The 15,336-nt window shown below is 39.9% G+C and overlaps 1 protein-coding gene across 2 annotated transcripts in view; it reads right to left on the reverse strand.

The window, feature by feature from the left end:
- FMR1 (fragile X messenger ribonucleoprotein 1) overlaps nt 1-14,725 on the reverse strand; it is a 30,201-nt gene extending 15,476 nt beyond the window's left edge. Inside the window, exons 1-7 of one of the 2 annotated variants that reach the window (XM_058032592.1) lie at nt 14,506-14,725; nt 6,358-6,410; nt 5,400-5,493; nt 4,323-4,394; nt 3,894-4,042; nt 2,803-2,896; nt 2,598-2,714 (exon numbers count right to left, since the gene is read on the reverse strand). In XM_058032592.1, coding sequence (XP_057888575.1) covers nt 2,598-2,714; nt 2,803-2,896; nt 3,894-4,042; nt 4,323-4,394; nt 5,400-5,493; nt 6,358-6,410; nt 14,506-14,556 — 630 coding nt within the window. In that variant the 5' untranslated portion in view covers nt 14,557-14,725. The remainder of the gene's footprint in view (nt 1-2,597; nt 2,715-2,802; nt 2,897-3,893; nt 4,043-4,322; nt 4,395-5,399; nt 5,494-6,357; nt 6,411-14,505) is intronic. The other variant, XM_058032591.1, reaches the window with a different exon arrangement.
- Between the last annotated feature and the right edge of the window lie 611 nt (nt 14,726-15,336).

Below are 15,336 nucleotides of genomic sequence, written 5' to 3' on the forward strand. Positions count from 1 at the left end.
AACATAAATTTCAAGCCTATTATTCAATCAGGTGCTTAGCCTACTTTTTATTTACTCAATCCCTTTACTGCTCTTATTTTAGCTTCAAAACCACCAAGGAGTCTCCTTCAGAAATGTTTTAAATGTTACCATAAGGCTGGCCTCTAGCTGTGTTGACACCTCCATTCTGAATTACCCTTTAATAGCTACAGCTATCAGGTGTTACTAGGGAAGACAGCACTCATAAGGTAGTGAAACAGTAACTGTGGTGATTGTTAAAGCAAACCTTACTATCTCCAAGAAAAAAACTGCACCAATTTCAACAGGTGGGTGAAACTGTAATAACTCAATGACTGACACAATTATATATAAAACAGAGCAGCTGTGGATACCTACTGCACTTTAAAAAAATGAAGAATCTGTGCCTATGCATGACAACACAAAAAGTGTTTGACTTCAGAGAACAAATCTGTTCAGAATTTCAGCCAGGAATCACACATCTACCCCAGAAGGGTCATACTGAGCACCCACAAGCGTGAGCATAACAGAACACAGGAAAGCAACAATTGTTTAATGCATTGTGGGAAGACAGAGAATTTCCAACTGTGATAATCTATTAAGGAAGGAGTGTTTTGCAAGGAAGAAACAAGATAAAAGCCAAGAGATATAATCCTGTCCATGTTTCTGAATTGCAATTGAAGCTGTAACTACTGTCAAGACATACATAAGCACACTTCAATTTAGCAGTTTAATGTCAGCAAAATGAGACCCACTTGATGCTCTAAAAGCCATGTTTGAGAAGTAGAGCCATGCAAGTCAAGAAGATAATATGCAAAAAAGAAGGTGCAACAAATAGGAAGAAAAAAACTCCACTGAACACAAGAAGCTGGTCTAGCGATAATGACTCAGGAAACAAAATAGGTAAAACTGCTGGAAGAAAAGAAGGGGCAGACTTTGAAAGTTCAGTGACTATGAGACACATAAAAAGGTTTACTTGATGAAAACAGTGAGCTGCTATTAGTAATGCAGTAAAGCCTAAAGTGTTCACTAAATATTTTTTCTGCAGATGGACATGTGCAGTCTGTTGGTATGTCAGTGTCTCAACAATAATCATGAGTATGATTTTTATTATCTGAAGCTCTTGCTTTCAACTTTGGATGAAACTGATTTTATATTTACTCTAACTCCAAGAAACACAAATGCCAAAATGAAAAATAGCAGACAACTTCTGTCACACAAATTTTAACTGTATATATTTATCTCACAACCTTTATTTAAGTACTTAGGTAGAAACTGAAGTTCAACAATGGTTTTCCAGTGAGAACCAAATCAAGTTTGAGACTTTCACAGCAGCAAAAAGACTCAGTGCTACAATGACAAGAAGAATCCAAGATTAGTTTGGGAAAGGAATCAATGACAACAGTTGTTAGTGCATGCATTTGTGGGGGCATGTAAAGAGAATTAGCTCTAAAGAGGCTGTTGTTCTTCCCACCTCCAAAATAATACTTTGCACTTCAAGAGGTAAACTGCCCACACAACTGTCAGTTCTGGAGGATAAAGAAGAATGATTACTGAAGAGCTACAATGGGGTGCTCAGTGAACACCAGTGAGGAGAAACTGGTCCATCCCTCATCTTGAGAAAAATGAAAACCCAAACAAACCTAGATTTCAGCTCTCAAACACAGAAATCAAGATACATAAGAGGGAAGAACAGAAGTGAGAAGTTCTTGTAACAGTGAGTATGCCCACTGGACACACAAGGGCTGAACATGACATCCCACTTCAAACAGATGGAACCCCTGGGAAGGGGGAATGAAACCTGGCTCTGCAGAAACACTGTTGGTATACACCTGTGTCAAACTGAGTTTCAGGAGTTTAAGTGGTACCTCTGATTCTTGACAGTGAATCTAAAAAGTTTTCATAAATATTGCTATTTTTTCTAATTTGTAGATAGGAGAAAAACCATGAAGAAACGTTAATCCTGGTTTATAAAAAACCCTTATTTCCTTGCCTACTCTTTTTCTTTTCTTTTTTTTTTTTCTTTTACCCATGGACAAGGATGACTCAAGCTTCTTGCCAGTCAACACCCACTCACCAGTCACAGGAGTATCAGAAGCTGTATCTGCTGTAAGATTATTTCCTAACATTTTATCTATAGACAAACCTATCCCTTCATACATTCTACCAGCATCAGTTTTCACCCCCTTCATCTCATTTTCACTGTATTATTTTGCTAGATCCAGTTCTAGTCCTATCAGGATCATAACATATTCACTCCCATCTATTTTTAAAGCTACCAAATATGTGGCATTATTTGTGCAATGATGGCTATTTTATGCTTCAAAATATGAAAGAAATACACATGTATGTGTATCTACATAGCTGTATTCAATCCCCCACAAAATCCTGCTGATAAAATGAGTCTTTGAAAGAACAGGCCTTGTAACTGTAAAGATCTTTGTTGGATGACACTTCCACCTGCCTTTTTTACCACCCAGATTATTATCAATACATCAATACTTTCACCTCAATGCAAGTCCCGCCAGCTAAGAAACACATCAGGGATTTTTTTATTATCTGTTTCACTCAAATTACTTCAGGGAAGACAACCAACATACCTCCAGCTGTTTGCTGGCTTCTTCATTTCTCAGTATCAGGGATAGCTTGGTGCGCAGACTCCGAAAGTGCATATCAATGAGCATGTTGGCTCGCTTCGTGGTCACGTCGTTGATTGACTGCATGGGTAATAAACACAACAGTGCTTTACACACAGACTCGTGAAACAAACCACTGCCAATGCTCCAGTAAAACATTTGTACTTACCAAAATAATAAGCTGGTGGTTTTCAGAATCATATGTTACAGAAAAAGCTCCAACTGCCTTTTTGAAGTCCTTATGTGCAGATTCTTTGGCACACCTAGGAATAAAAATGTAACAAAGTTAAAAATAGTAACCACTGCATTTATGGTTAACAGCCAAAAAGATTAATTCCTAAATACAAAGAATGTAAATAAAGATTTGCAAGCTGTCCCTTTCAAAGCAGGTGTTATTTTATTCTATTCTGTTATAATTTATTTTACTAATTTTTTTTCATTTGCTTTCTCATGAGTAGGATTAGAAATATTTCAGAAATTTTCTGTATGTAAATCTGTGGAATGACAAGTTAGACAAAACTACATTAAAAACGATAATCACTATGATCAGCAAGTTCAAGATTTCAAACACATCATGAACCATTAAAATGTGTGATTTCATTTTAACCCCTGCAGCACTCTAAGGACCATATGCTCATCTCATGCTGTGCTTGGCTTCTCCAGGTTTCCTGTGTCTACTTGTGCATGCTGTAACACTAACTTCAGGAAGTTTTAGTCTAACCTGAATTTATAACTCATCCCACACTGAGACAATAACATACATCTTAAGGAAAGCAGAAAGTGACCTGAAGGTAAACAAGGGGAGTCAGTATTATTGTGACTTTTAGAGCTGTAACTATATAACAACAATAGGTCCATGGCCTAGGAGAAAGTTAGCTGGCTTGGTATCATACTCTGGGAGGTTTCATTATTGTTCAACTATTCCCAGAGCCATCATGAAATAACAAAAATTGACCAAGAATGGATTCAGATTAACCTGTGCAGACTAGTGAACAGTGCTAAGAGTGAAAATCTTAATCTGTATCACACATAAACCTTAAAATTTTGAAGAAAGTGTTTCTTCCTCCAGGAATAAACCACAATTCAAAAAATCATCGTTTCTATTTCTGAAGTATGACCACATGAATATTTGTATTTTTTACATTTTTACATTGCAATAAGTTAATTTAGAGTGGTAAAAAACATTATTATTCTTCTTGTCTCAGGCTTAAGAAGTTACCCACATTCTGAAACAAGTTATAAAGAAACGCTTGTACTTACATTTGCCTTAAATCTTCAGGTACTGCCAGTTTGATTTTATGAAAAGTATCTTTTGTTGCGGGTTTATTGGGGTTCACAGATCTCAAACGCTCAATTGTGACAATTTCGTTGTATGTAGCATCACAGGCTGCATATTCTATTACGTAGAACTGATATAAAAATAATAAAATCATCCAAGCCACATATTGTATGACATGAGTGAGCATTACACTATTAAGGAAAAGGTACTTTTGTTAACTGTACAAGTCAAATTTGACTTCTCAGGTTGAGGTTAATGGTAATTGCAACTGTCCTAATCAAGAAACTCTTAAAAAAATGAATAGAGATTAGTTCAAACCATAGTGTACATCAATATATAAAGAGAAAAGAAAGAAAAAAGTATAAGTCAATATAAAAAATATATATATATGTATATATGCATACTCCTACCTCACCCTTTATCATTCTCACTTTAGCCAACCACCAACAGCAGGGTTCTTTTTCATTTGCCCTGGAATAAACCTGAACAAAATACATACATTATATCCTTAAAAGACATCACAAAAGCTGACACTAATATGATCAGGAACTCCATAGGAACAAAATCCAGCAAAACATCTTAGTACAAAAAGTCTCTGAGCACAACACAGAAAGCATGTACCAGCAAGATTGTATGGACAAATAATAATAAATAATACAGTGCACAATCTACTGCAGTAGCTGCCTCAGTCTTGCATGCAGTTAAAAGAGAGATAATTCAGACTTTTACATCTGTTAATATTTAATCAATAGTATTTCTAACTGTGTGTAGGTCTGATGAAGTCCTACCAGTGGGTGAGAGGGAGGTTACATATCTACACTTCTTTAGCACATATATGCTATCAGCCACACCTGTATTACAGAAGTTTTGCCATTTTCTTATTTTTCAAATTAGAAGTCTATAGAGCATGCAAGCAGAATGCAAATCTTGCAAGTCCTCTTTCTTTAAATTAATTATGAAAATAAATGTTACAATTTTATAAAATAAGGAGGTTTTAGAAATATGCTGTTTAAAGTCAATCTCTTTGCATATACACGTAAGTATTTACATATACACATATATTTCTGTGTTTTCATGTACACACACATATAATGCAAATTATGATTCAGCTTGAAGCTTTGGTAACAGAGACATTATTACCTTACAGATTAATAACCACAGTTCATTCATATTTCTGAATTAAATGTCCTAAAAAGGACTGATCTGTAATCAATGCAACATTGATCATGTCTATAAATCAGCGTATTTGTAACTCATGGTACATGGAATTGTACATGGCCTTTTGTGGTCCATGGAATTTGCATGGTTTATTACTGTCAAACTCTGGGTTTGGAGATGTGCCTGACACTGTGCTTTCTGCAGTACTTGGAATCAAAGGAGGTGACATCACCTAACATGGAAGCAAACCTTCCAGTGGCTTGGCTGACATTTCTCACAGCAAGTTCTCTCACTTCTCAAGACAAGAGCTGTTAATGGAGCATACACACCTCTACTTCATCGCTTTCATTTATGTCTTTATTATAGCCTGCAGGTGGTGGGAACCTCACATCATGGAATGGGATTTGTCTCTCTGGTTGCCAGCTGCAAACAAAAATCACAGTGAATGCTCTAAATATTTTCATCTTCTTTGTAAACAAAGTCAAACATTTTTAATCCAATAATTTTACAGTTTCAAATTCAGTGGAGCTTTTGTGCATATATGCATTAAAGGTAATGTGATCCAATGTATACATAATAAGAAAAAAATTCACATCTAAATGACCACTAAGCTTCTTAAATGAAACCCTGATGCCCCCCCCTGCAATCTTTTGAATCTTCTAGTAGAAGCCCTTCCTCTATTTACAGGGATGGTTTTTAACCCCAACATTAGAAACACAGATAAAAAAACATTCCCTAACATATTTGGACACTTCCTTCAAAAGAGGTCTGTATCTTCTATTTCTTTGGTTCTACTACAGGTAATGAAAATTTGATCAGGATCTAGTCTGAATACCGTTTTCATTTTCAGTTTCTTTAATGGAGACTGGATAATTTTAGTTTCTAGATCAGAAAATTGGTATTCATCAATTATCTACACAACAAATTTTGTAATAATGCAATCTTCTAAAACCAAGGCAAGACATTCACACGTGAAAGAGTCAGTAATAGTACAACTGCTGACTTACTCAAACATGGATTGTCATCAGGTAAATTCAGTGACAACATGATTATCTTCCCAGTAAAACCCATGTTACTATGGTTTTGCACTTGAAAGTATTTAAATCATTAAAAGCATTTATACAGAAATATCACAAAACAGTAGATACTAAATATAACTGTAAAACATGCCAGCAGCAAGTTTAGTGTATCTAATATACACTACTCTGCACTAAGCCATATTTAGGTCAATCAAATGCAAGGTTGATACTCTGTCATTTACAGGTACAACACCAGCAATACACTTACTTGTTTTCAAATGAAACTGTTATTGAATCTTCATGCACATCCTTTACAAATGCCTGTGGAGGAAACAAAGTATAATTATGTCTGTTTATAGACACTTTTAAAAGTAATTTTAAGCCTGTAAAACACCCCCTTTCCACAAATATTGATGACTCTCACAATGAAAGTAAGTTTTAAAGTCAACCTTTTTAATCTTGCAACAGACTTATATACAACTCATACTCAAAGGTGATAACCTCCTTGGGTCCATGACTGGCAGCACACTGATACACAAAAAGAATGCCTCAGCTGTGAAGACATTATTTCTACTTTTTAGAAGCAACAGGAAAGGTTAGTAGGAAATGACAAGATAGTTCAAGAATTTTAAATGTTTGGTTTTTATAATCACATTTAATGTATAGACAGGCACAGAAATTAAACATCAGTATTCCTCAAAAAACAAATGACACCAAAGCCCACAAAACCTCCAGGTCCTGTCTCTTCCTTCTTTACCTCAAAGTACATTTGAACATTGCACCAGCAAAACTCATCTATATCAATTTCAGCAGTGTCTTCCCCATATTTACTTCACCACACTAAGTCTGTAGAGCACAAACTTTAGATAAATGCCCTGGGGCCTCCCTTCCCTTGTCTCCTGGGGGAGGGACAGCAGCTGTGCTCTCCATGCCACCACAAAGCAGAGACAGAGCTAGAATTCAGCACTGATGGCTCCTCCTGCCTTAAGCACTCCACTGCCTGATTTGGATTTGTCAATATTTAGCTTAAAGCCCCGAATGCTTCCCCCATTCCCCATCTACAGAACAGCAAGACCAGCATACTCAGAACTTTGGGATGTACCAATGAAAATATTTTTCTCAGCCTGAAACAATGGAGGTCACAGGTTAACCAGGGATGAAAAGATCATGGAGGTTTTATTCTTTATTTTTAAAGTACCTCTATGAACTTCTAAAACAAGGTGCTGAAGTGCTGAGTATTCCACTAACATTAATCCACACATAGTACCATTGCAAGGTAGGTAAATAAAAGCCCATGAACATGAAAGAATAGAAAAATTTTTTCTACTAATGGAGATCCACCTTAGTAGATTAAAAACATCTCAGTAAATTGATTAAAAACATCTCAGTAAATTGAAACTAATTTAGCAGCAACTACTACTTCTTTGGAAGAATTAATTAATGAACATTTTATTTTTCTCCATTTTATTATTCTTGCCCTTGCAAGATTCCAAGACAAGAAGAGATCTTATCTCTTACAAGAAGGTAAGAGTCTCTCTTATTTGGAACCTAAGTGGTTTTTAAGAAATTCTTTTGCTATTTTTGCTTTACAAAGTACTCCAAAATATTTCCTGAGTTGCAGCAGTATCTTAGTATCAAAAAAGAGCAACACCTGACCTGGGCTAATACAGAGTTCCAAGAACTGGCTAAAATGAAGTGGTAATACATGTGAATGTCATCACCCAGAGTCATTCAGTACAAGGAAAAAACCATCCAGGTTGAGAACTGAAACATAACCAATGCCACTGTGAAGCTGAAGAAAAGAAGTTGAAGAAAAGCCACAGTGACAACAGCAAAAAATTATTTTACACCTTGCTCGCCTCTCAATACTCTTAAGAACAAGACTTTATTATTGCCAGCAAACTAAGGAGACTTTTAAAAAAGTCTCCAAATGTATTTGCATAATTATGAATTTCAAAATTCCATATTCCTTCAAAGGGGATTACAAGCACAGCTGATGTTTTTCAATGCCATGGTATAAAAAAGACTTAAGGCCACATCTCAAGATCATGTTCATAGCAGTACAGAAAAGGTATTTACATGAAGAGGCAACAGAGCTCTCAGGTGATCATTATTGATATATTTAGCTCATGTTTCATATTGTGGTGTATTCTGTAAGAAGATTCCAGAACTGGAGATGCATTTGAACAATACAATAGTAGTCCTGACTCATTTCACATTACACAGATCACCTTCAAAGGCTTCACCCACGTGTCTCCAATGGTAGTAAAGTGCCACTTATTCTTCCAGATGCAGCTGAAATGAATGCCTTTAACACCTGAAAACCACTAGGATCACTACCAGACAGTAGGCATGGCTCCTTTGTGCCACAGACTGGACAAGGATTACCAGTACTACTCAAGTATGTAAAAGCAGAGATTATTTTACAAAGCAAATTCCACAGAAATGATACCAGGAACACTTAACAGCCTTCAGGAGAACAGGGAAGAGCAACACAACTCATGCCCTGAGAAACAACTTGTTCATACCTAATTTTCTCATATTTATAAAATGTCAAAAAAATCACCTTTCCTTGTATGAAAGGTACTTTGGAAGAAGTCATCACCTTTGTGGTGATGAAAACACCAAAAGGTGTCCTCATCAGCACTCTGAAAAAGTGACAGAAAATGGCAGAAAAAATCACAAGCACAGCAGCAAAGAGCAAGACTACATCTCATATCCAGAGAGAAATGGAAGAGAGCTCCTAACTTCCAATACACCTTGAGCACCATCCTAGGGGCTACAGCAATATACCTCATTAAGGGTAATAATGCTAAAACCTACCATTAATAAGTAAACCATGATGTGCAACAAATAAATCTAAGTTAAGCTGAAGACTAGCCTGGACCTTCAAAGAGTTTAGCAACTGTATTATCTGGAAACAGTAAAAGTTGAGAGATACAGCTGAAAGAGGAATGAACTACAGTGTCCTGTCTGAGCTCTCCTTAAACAGCTCTTGCACATTGCTTTGGTCACAATCCAGAAATCAGAGGGAGCCTGAACCAGGAACACTGGTTAAACTGCTGACCTTACACTGGTAGCATCAATGCAGACGCTGCCAGGGAAAATCACAAATCTGAATTTCTTTAGCTTACACCAGGTTCAGAAGAGTCAGCCACAGAAGCAGATAAATACCTGGTTTTCCCTTCAGTCTGGCCAAAAACACTGATGTCATAACTCTGTGGTTTGTCTTTTAATTAATAGTCTCGCAAAATTACAAGAGTTCATTGGAATAAATTTATAATTAATTACAAAGTGAACAATGCCTTGCCAAATAACTAATTTCAAGTATGCAATATATGAAACATGTCTGCACAACTCTCTGTGATCTTTATGCTTAAAACCACCATGCAAAATATTTTAGTGACTATTAATACAGTCCTTAATATTTGGGTGTCTAATCCTATCTATCCAGAGAAAGGGGGTTCTCCTTGTTTTCAAGTTTCTTGTGACACACAAAAATGTCAGACACTTATCACATCAGTTTACCATCATCTGGACCACAGCACCATGTCAATTTTCCTCCAATATGAATATTTAAACTGATCTGTAGCACAAAAATGTATTTGGACTCTTCAGCACTATATATTTCAATTTGTACATTTTCAAGTACAAACAGAAAAGGTCTGAAACATTTCTAAGTTTTCCTTAAAAAACTAATATTTCAGCAGCAATGCCTTTGGGAAACCAAAATTAATACTTATCCAAACTGTTTGGAAGTCTTGTTTTTGTAATACTTGTGAAATTACACACAATGCTAAAAAGAAATGAAGCCTTTAACACCATAAATTCACAGACAGGACAAGCCAGCCCCAGATGTCAGTAAAGGCAGAGAAGAGGCTCCGATCTCACAGGAGTATCAGGAGAAACACAATAACCATTCATCAGCCTTTTTTAGATAAGGAGTGTAAGTAGGCATGGAAATTCAAACATAAGGGTGCAGATATATGAGCTGAAAATGCACCCCCATGAAGGGACAGAACAGTGGCTCTGATGAATTTGGACACAAAGATGAAACGCCTTAAAAACAAAGTGAAACTGGACAGAAGCAAAATGAGGTAACGGGACAGTGAAAGACTGAAGCAGCTGACATACCATTATTGCTAACAGCAGAAATACCAAGAAAGAGTACACAAAAATTGTGAACAGAAGCACATTTTGTAATGGCAAAGGTTGATTCTTCTTCTCTAATGTGGGAAAAAAAATCAAATTTTCTACACCAAATTTGACTCTGAGTCACATAAACCATTTCATTTCTCTCCATGCTTCAGATATTATAAAGTAAAAAAGTTTACAGCATGGCATTTCTCAAACACATAAACATTCACATTCTAAGAATGGCTATAGCTGAATATATGGTTTAAATTTTACAAATTATTTGTTAAAAAAATAAGAATTATTGGAAACACCAGCATATTTTTATGCTAAATGGAATGATGGACACTTCAAAGGGAAAAATAAAGGCTTCAGCTGCCATGAAATTTTGCTTTTTTAAAGTCTGCTCACATCATCAGATGTGAGCATTGTCAACCATTTTAATAAAGGAGGATAATTAACTGTAAGAAGGGAAAGTAGGGAAAATATGCTTTTTAACATAAAAAGGCTGTGTTGATAACAAACGTGCATCTACTGTTAGTGTAACCATTCTGTAACATTTCATACCTGTTGGAAGGAGAATGTCAAAAGGGAACTCGGTGTATAATCAAGTCTGAGAAAGGCTGGACATACAAAGGAACAGAATAGGGAGAAGAAAAAGTCACAGAAATGGTCACCAGACAAGGAAAAGCGTACAGGTGGTCATCCTCAGATGGACTGAGCAGACAGCTCATGAATGTACAGACTGCAGATATTGGCTGAGGTGTCTGGATGGAACAGTGAAAGAAAAAAATGGATAGAGGGCCACAGGAACAGCTGCTAATAGTGAGACCTGGAGCAATAAAGTAGTAAGAAAGATGAATTATTTTATCAGCTGTAGCTTCAATGAAGTTATCTATAAAACCAAGCAAACAGCAGCAAGGCGCTGAAACTACTGGGATAAGAAGTGGAAGATTTTCACAAGGTTACAGAGCAAGAAGTGGCAAAAATTGGGTTACAGACAACACAGAGATATTAACAACAAACATCATCACAAAACTGACTGCCTCAAACAGGATGTTTTCCATCTTTAGCAGAGGACACAAGAGAGAATCACTCCCAAACTCAAAAAGAAAAATCAATCCCATGTTGGAAAGGCATCCAGCATGTCCCCTTTTAGAGGGAAACACCTAAAGATAATCCCAAAAAGATAAGGCAAAGGCTGTCTATTAGTCCTCTGTGAATAAGAACTTCAAAACCTAATTTACTACTCCCATACAAGAAAAGATAATAAGAAGATATGTGCTAATACTGCACACCTTCAAGATCTAGTTACCTGGCTGTGAGCTGCAAAAAGGCAATTTCCTCTCCCTGGATTCACAGTCCTGGTGCTTGTTGGACCAGGTTTCATGGAATAAGTAAGGAAATCTAACATTTTCTTTCCAAGGATTCTGGGCCCAAGCACATAGCAAGTCATGACTAAGCATCTCTAGGTACCAGACTGTCAATTATCCCTGAATCATGCCCACTTACTGCACTGTGCTTTCCATGGAATCATTCATCTTAGGCAAGGAGGGAAAAAATCATCAGAGTACAGAGTATGCACTAAGCAGTATTTGAATTCCATTCAGAAAGAACCAGCCTGCACTACAGCAGTCACATCAACACACTCCAGTATTCCAGTGCACCTGACCAGAATGAAATTTGAATTCAGATCTCACAGCTGGCTATGAAGGCATCCTCAAACCATCTCCTATGCTTGGTGTGGGACATGAATCCTCTGGATGTATCTCAGAAAACACTGGTTTGTTACTTTCAGCAGGGCTTATGTGGGCAGTTTTGTACTGTAAAGATCCAGATGATGTTGGTGGGTACACTCAAAAATGCTCAGGTCCTCAGAGAGACCTGCAAGGAGGATATGAAAAGCTGAAGCCACAACTGGGTGCCTACTTGAGCCACTTCATCCCATCCTGACTACAGCAGCCTCATACTCCACCCCCCTCCATGTCTTAGTAACAGGAGAGGTGTATTTTTCCAAAAAATTTACGTATTCTCATTAATTCAGAATTATTCAAAGCCAAATAAATCTTCACCTGTTATCAGTAAAACATGAGATTGAATAAAAGAATTGTTTTGCTTTTGGTTTGTTTGAAACATTACAGCTGTAAATCACTTCTCAGGAGGCTGCTTAAAGAAACTTGTAAAATGGAAAAATAAAATCATCCTGCAATTAACTTCACACTTGACATCACTGCACACTTCTTGCTAGGCTGGGTCAACATCCATTTTTTACAACTGAATTGCCATCTCTAAGATGGGCATAAAATTCACAAGAAAAACATTAGATATATTACTTTATAACAGAGTGATAGTCAGACATCATGATGAAAGAGAAATCTGTAATTAGAATTCAAGTAATTCAAATTAGGGGAAACCACAAGAAAATTGCTAGTTTATACTGAATATTATTGCATGAGAGTGTAAAACAACTCCCACTTTTTAATTCTTTAAAAATAAATGTTGCATTTATTTTAAATGTGATGCTCCATCTCAAGAGGTAATTCAGGTGAAGACAGATAAATCCATATGCCCATTTTTCCCTTTAGACAATTTAACCAAAGCTGCTTGGTTAGTGAGAAAGAGGAAACAAAAAAACTCCTGTCAAAATTTCTAGAAGTTAAAAGATAAACATAACCATACTGCTTGGGGCAATGTCTGGTCAGAACCTGGGTGCACTAAATCATGACCAAGCTTCCATGAACATATGCTCAAATTAAGCTTTCACCTACACACAAGGGGTACTGGGCCCCCATGGTGTCAAATCTGAAAACAAACAATTAAAGTTTCAGAAGCTTTCAATTCTCCCAGGTTTATTCAATATTTGTCACTAAAGAAAGTACCATGTCATTATTACCATCATCTCCTTCACATCATTGTGTAACTACTATAATTTGATGAAAGCCTCATTAAAAGTTCTAATGTGCAATGCATTTACTCCTTCTGCTTCTTTCTGACCAAATACTGTACCTTTAAAAACCAAAACATTTTTAGAAGTGCTAGATTATTTAATTCCAGGAAGCAATATACAGATCTAGAACTTTGACTACAGCACTGTGAGCTCACAGGATGCTTATTTACCACTGATTTGTATCTCATACTACTTCTTTTTTTTTTTTTTATTTGAAAAAAAAATATTTATTTTCAGAATAGGATAGCACACAAATTTTAAAAATAAGCTTTTAAGAGGTCTGTTTTTCTTAGAAAAACACAGAGGTGTTGGAACTACATCATTTGGCTATCTACCTGGCTTAGCACAGGAACACGTGAGTGTGAAACTCTACCCGGTCCTTCAATGCTAACATAAATATTGGATGTTGCACTATAACTAGGCCCAATTTTTAAAGTCCTAGGATCATTTAAACCATGGGAAACCTGCAGGAACTGATCCATGGCTGTTCCTGGTATGCTGATAACAGGTCAATGAGACTAGGCCCAAACCAACCATATCCGAATTTTATTTTCTGTAAAACTGCAAATTATACCCTATTAATACGCTGATTAATACAACTCAACTCATGCAAAGCCACACAATACTAGACGGTATTAATAAAACATATTCAGCGCTCATATGTTCAAGGCTCAGGGTTGGCTTTATTAAGCACAAGGACTTGGAAACAAACATGCAATGCCACTAAATAATTTCAGTAAGAAGAGATAGATTTGATATCTATATGTATTCAGGGACTCAGCACAGATAGATCTGGCCAAGCAATGCTGTCTTTAGTATCACCAGGCATGGCATTAGGAGCAAGAATCCACCACAGCATTTCATCAGGAATGTGCATTAACGAGGGCCCCCCTCCTCCCCGCCTTGCAGGCCGTGCTCATGCAGTGCAGCTCTCCTGGAAACCCGGACGCCGAGAGAGACTTTCCTTAAGTAGCGACAAAAGCTGAGGATTTAGCAATTAATGCCCCATCCCAGGGCTGATCCTCGCTCAGCCCGGGACGAGGCGGCCCCGGGCGCCCCTTCCCACAAAGGGGGAAGGCCCGAGGCCTCCCCGCTCTCGCTCCTCATCGGGCCTCGAGTCCGCTCAGCGCCGGCGGCCCCCGGCTCGCTCTGCGCGGCCACCGCGAGGGACCCGCCGCGGCCTCCACCCCTGCCTGCTTCTCCCTCCTCCTTCCTGCCCCGGGGCCTCCGCTCTCCCTCAGCGCGGGGAGGAGGAGCCGCCGCCGCCTCCTCCTCCTCCCGTTGCCGTGCCCGCTCCCTCCCCTGGGGCCCGGCCCGGCCGCGAGCACCCGGTACCTTGTAGAAGGCCCCGTTGGAGCCCCGCACCTCCACCACCAGCTCCTCCATGTTGTGCGCGGTGCGGGAGACCCGGGCCCGGCGCCGCCTCCCTTCCCTTTCTCTGTGCCGGCGCAGGCGGGGGAGGAGCGGTGTGTGTGTGCGGGGCGGGGGCGCTCGGTTCACGCCGAGCCCGGGGGTGTGGCCACCCTGGGCGGGAGCGGGGGGCAGCGCCGGGGGCTCCGCTCGGCGCCGCCGCTCCGGGCCCGGGGCCGCCGGAAATGAAACCGAAACGGCGGCGGGCGGCGCGCGGGGGGCGCGCGCAGGGCGCCCGGTTCGCACGCGAGCGCTCGGGGCCCGCGTCACGTGACCGCGGGAGGGGCGGGGCCGGGAGCGGGCCCGGGGCAGGCGCGCGCCGCTCGCTCGCCCACCCGCCGCCGCCGCCGCCTCTGTAACGGCCCCGCGCGCGCGCAGCCGCAGTGGCGCGGGGCGCGCGCGAACCCGGCAGTTGCGGGGCCGAGGTCCCGCCTCCCCCCCTCCGCCACACCCCGCCCGGCGCGCGCCGGAGTGACCGCCCTGGCGGCCAATCGGGTCGCGCGGTGCCGCGCCGCGCGCCTGAGTGACCGGCACTGCCGGCCAATCAGATCGCGCGGCCTGAGCGGCGCTGGTCGGGGCGCGCGGCACCCTCAGCCAGGCCCGTATGGCGGGGGGTGTGTGTCCGTGTGGGGCCGCGGCCCCGTGTCCGTGTGCCCGCCTCGGCCCAGGCGGGGGCGGTGCGGGCGGTGCTGAGGCCTGAAAGGGCGCCGAGTAACGGCCCCGGGGAGCGATGGCCTTGCGGGGCCCTGGGCGAGG

The sequence above is a fragment of the Melospiza georgiana genome, chromosome 12 (assembly GCF_028018845.1).
Source record: "Melospiza georgiana isolate bMelGeo1 chromosome 12, bMelGeo1.pri, whole genome shotgun sequence".
In the NCBI taxonomy this organism is placed as follows: Eukaryota; Metazoa; Chordata; class Aves; order Passeriformes; family Passerellidae; genus Melospiza; species Melospiza georgiana.